General features: G+C 37.0%; 1 protein-coding gene across 1 annotated transcript; it reads right to left on the minus strand.

Annotated features, from left to right (window-relative positions):
- Window positions 1-1785: 1785 nt before the first annotated feature.
- Window positions 1786-3723, minus strand: LOC113757711 (disease resistance protein At4g27190-like). The gene has a single exon (XM_027300853.1). It carries the CDS (start codon window positions 3721-3723, stop codon window positions 1786-1788), a length of 1938 nt encoding a protein of 645 aa, XP_027156654.1.
- Window positions 3724-4783: the final 1060 nt, after the last annotated feature.

A 4783-nucleotide genomic window follows, 5' to 3' on the forward strand; every position in this document is an offset into this window, starting at 1 on the left:
TCCAACATACTAATATTTACGGCTTGAAAAAAAAAAAACTAATATCTACATCAAAGATGTTGATAAGAGAACTGACAATACAAAATTCCACAGCCCCAACTTACCTTATTTAAATTTTTTCCCTTACATATTATTTATTTGTATGTTAGATAGCACAAACGTAAATCAAATTAAAGTTCACCAAAAGTGAGTATATTTAAGTATGTATATTAGGTAAAAAAAAACTGTTTAGGGTCCTAATCATTTGAACACAAGTCAAACCAAATTCAATTATCATGTAAGTATATGATTGATCCATTCATATAGGTCAAAAAATATATATAAATGTACATTGAAATAAATAAAAAATAAACATAATAAATAAATAATATGAATGAAAGATGCATGAGATCGAACTAAAATAAACAGAAAAGGAGAGAGTGCATGCAAGTCCATGACAAGTGTGCACCTTAACATCACGACAACTCCCATTTCTTCCTTCGGTAGAAATCAGAGGCCGCTGAGTCCCTCAAAAAGATGAACTTTCTATCCTGTGAAATATATACTCAAAAATAGTTAAAGAAAAGCGTAAATACTCAACTCTCAGCTAGGGAAACTGAAGGATAGTGGAGTGATCGGACAAAATTAAAATGGTAAATTAGAATTGGGATATGTATTAATGTACCTTTAAATCCACAGGAATGGCATTCTCGACCACTTCAACTTTCTCAAGATTTGGTGCATCCAGCTTTCCTGGACACAATTGCTTCAACTGCCGGCACAGCAGTATTTTCAGATGTGTTAGACAGGGAAATTTGAGTTCACATTCCTCGCGGCGACTACCAGCGAAACTCAAAAGATTTGGGAGGCCTATCAAAATTAAAGAGCTCAGTTTGGGAAACACAAATTCCAGCTTGTTGCTTCTTTCCAATGCAGAGCTCTCTCTATGTTTTCCAACGATATCTTGTTGCTGAGCATCATCTTCCTGACTGATCTGATCTTCTCCTAATTCCCCACCAATAACTCCATACATTTCCAAGCAATCACTAATTTCAAGCGCCTCAAGGCTCACAAGCATATTCGCCACACAAGGAGGATCAAACAAAAACTTTAGTAATTTGCACTCCCATACTATAAGCTTTCTTAAGTTTTGGAATACTCGAACCCCTCTTGGAAAATTCCTCCAAATGTGGGTTAATCCTGAGGATTGTTGTAATTCCAATGACTCCAGTTTGGGAAGAATTTCGAGTTCTGTTTTTGTTAGCACAGGAACTTTCAGCCCCTCAAACTCAAAAAGTAATTGCATCCCGTGACTGTTAACCACAAGTTTCTGCAGATTTTGTAATATTGTCACCCCATCAGCTTTGGCAATGCATCCGATACAGCTATCGGTGATCTGCAAATACTTCAAGTTCTCAAGATACCCGCTATGCATTCCATCTCCCACTAACTCTTTGGGGCGATGCCTATAAGTTTTAATCTGTAGTCCTTCCAGGCGAGGCAGCGAAACCTGGAAAATTTAGTTACTTATGTAATACAAACATGAATCTTCGCACATATGTATGTATGTTTATGTATGCCCGGTCAATGACCTGGAGGAAAGGTATCTTTTATCAAAATTTGTCATTGTCAAAATTTCATTCATCACCATTTGGTTTTTACTTGCGCTAAAAGATTAAATAAAAAACAAATTTTTTTTTTGGCAAACTCATTCAAGGACTAGAATATGACCACTGAAACAATTTTGAATATTTAATTAACAGTTTTTGGGAAAAATAAATTGCTTCTTCAGTGAGCTCATTATGGTCAAATACTTCTTTGACACAAAGGAAGTATATCAGAAAGAGAGACAAAGAAACACAGAGAGAGAGAGACCTGGTTGAGAAAAGCTCTGGCTGTTTCACGTTTGGAGTCAAAACACAAGCAGCCTGATTCTTGCATCACTAAAGTTTCGAGTAGGGGTAGCTCAAGCACTTCCTCGTTCACACTTTCTTCCCTCATGACAATGCTTTCCAAGTTTGTACACTGATGAACTACTAGCTTTTGGAGTTTCACTAGACATTTCAGCGTTGATTGTGAGAAGAGAGTTACAAATCGATGGCAGTATCTTAGCTCAACAATTCTGAGGCTGCAAAGTGACGGAGGTTCAATCGGCCCCTTCCACAAATGCTTAATATTTGTGTACTTAAGTTTCATCTCCCGAAGTTGACTGAAGCACCGAGGTGGAAGATTCCCACGACATATTTCTTCCAAATTCACATGACCTAATTCCATGAACACCAAATTTTCTAAAACCTGTCGAGCAACTAAATTGGTGGTGGATTCAATAAGGCATTGGTGTACCTCATGGTCTAATTTAAGCCTTCTCAGGTTGACAAATCCATCTTCATCCAAGTCGCTCACCAGATTCCTCAAGCAGGGCACGCCCTCAAAAGTGAGATTCTCTGCTCTCTTAACAATGCTGCTAACTATAGGATCCAATGCTTGTTTAAATACAAACCTCCTCTTATTATACCGATAGTAGATAAGTTCGAAACTGTTCCGAAATTGATACTCTCTAGTAAGATCTTTCCGGTTAATTTTATGATCAGCTCCTACAATGTGAAATCTTAACAACCTCTGAATAGGAAGTTGGTGCAATAACTGAAATAGGAGGTTAAGGTCATAGACATGAATTTGGAGACACTCAAGGCAAGAGAGTGATGCGATCTCTTCAAGGCATCCTCTTTCTTCTTCTTTGTCTCTCCCCAGCCGCAAATGGTGAGGAGATCCCATGTACAATTCTTCTAGTTTCTTCAAGCTTGACAGGATACCATGAGGCAACGGCTGCTGACTTCGCTCGACCCTCAAATCCAACGACTTTAAATTACTCAACCGAGCAATCTCTACTGGAAACTGATCACCTTGAAGTCTGGATTTAAAGAAGCTCAACATTTCCAATTGCATCATATATCCAAGCATTGATGACGTTCCAGTGTCCAATACACAATAATCCAGGCACAATGTCCGAAGGCTCGTTAACATTTGGCCTGGCCATGATAGCGAAAATTCTGTGTGTGAATTGTTTAACTCCATGACCCTGAGATCTTCCATTCCTTCGAAAGCATCTTTTGATAGGTTCACTTTGCCTGATTGGAATACCAAACGCAATAGCTTAAGCCTTGGACATTCCTCGCCAAATGGAAATAGTCTAATGGAACCTTCTAATGTTAGTGAAATAGCCGTATAAGGACCAAATGAATCCGGTAGTTGGTGCCTTTCTTCCTCTGTAGCATTCCCTACCAAAAATACATGCTCGCCTTTTGATGCAATTTTCAAGCAAGTTTCTCGCATGACATCATGCAATTTTACATGGTCTTCTCTTTCACTATCATCCAGCAACAAATGGTAACTCCTGAGGTCATTAACAAGCACGTCTACTCTGCATCTTACATCACCTAACGTGTCTCTCTCGTTGAACAATTCTAGCCCTTTGCCGTACCTGACCAAACATTCAACTGGAATGCTATAATCTTCTGGAAACAAACTGCAAAGCAAAAGCAGTGACTTAGCCTCGACACTTTCCAAATTGTCGTAGCTCCACTCAACTATTGAATACACCAAATCTTTTTCTCCTTCTAATTCTCTGAATGTGTATTTTTGCAGCTGTCCAAGGGCCAGTTCCCAGGATTTTAGTGTTTTACAGTTAGTCCTTAATCCCCTGGCAATAACCGCAAAAAAAATGGAAAAGGACCTTGGGAACATAATTTAGCCATTAAGGGTCACTTATTCTATTAATATTAATCTAGAATTAGATTAGATATATGTCAATAATGTCAATCTTTGGACGGATTTTTTTTGGAATCAGTAACATCACGGAAAAAGAAAACCAAAATATGATTCTTATGCACATGAATTAAATTCAACCATGTCTACGTTTTTTGTATAACTATCTTGTGCAATGAGACATTGAATTTATAAAGTTTAAGAAGGTTAACATACACTAAGTTAGTCAAGACTTTTAAGAATATGACCTTAATTAATACTTGGTCAATAAAATTTAACACAAAATTTTGTCAAGTGAATTAATTTATAACCTATAACCTTTGCAAATCAATTTCCCTTCCATAAGGAATTCTACTGCTAACAAAACTTAAAGGTTGGTAGGGTATAAAAAGCCCCAATAATACTTAAAATTACATTTATGTTTGAAAATAGAAGAAAGTCATTAATATTACCAATAAAACTAAATCACTAGATCATTTTGGTGCTTTCAATATATGTATATATATGTTTGTGTGATTTAATTATATTTACCTCCCCTAAGGTTTGTTCATTGAGTTCGGAATATGGTAAAGCCGTATGGATTTAAACCACTTAAAGTGGCAAGCCGTATATAGTGGCAATTGGTAAGAAGTAAGGTTTGAACTTTTGACCTCTCACCCTACCAAACCTTAAATGCTATGATGGTGACCAACAATCCAAATAACTGTATACAATTGAAAGCCCCAATAACGAATTGATGCTACTGCACTCGTTCTGTATACAATTATCAATTGTTCGCAAATGATTCTTCGAAAAATTTGGTCAAAATCAGCTTGTGAGAATTGGCGATAGTGTGGAGTAGGCAGAAGGCGGTGATGAATGGCCTAAGACGGCATATAGTTTCGCTATTAGGGTTCTTATTTTATGGAGAAGGGAAAAGAGAAGAGAATAAGTAGGATAGAATCAATTACTCGTATAGGCATTTTGGGACATCCAATTTGTACTTTTTTAGGTCATGTCAATTCCTCAACTGTCAATTATCTGACATGCATCTACATTT

Source organism: Coffea eugenioides, unplaced genomic scaffold (assembly GCF_003713205.1).
Source record: "Coffea eugenioides isolate CCC68of unplaced genomic scaffold, Ceug_1.0 ScVebR1_3256;HRSCAF=4439, whole genome shotgun sequence".
NCBI classification, from domain to species: Eukaryota; Viridiplantae; Streptophyta; class Magnoliopsida; order Gentianales; family Rubiaceae; genus Coffea; species Coffea eugenioides.

Bases quoted from the DNA above. Each gene is read 5' to 3' on its own strand.
- LOC113757711 (XM_027300853.1), bottom strand. From the start codon at position 3,723: ATGTTCCCAAGGTCCTTTTCCATTTTTTTTGCGGTTATTGCCAGGGGA.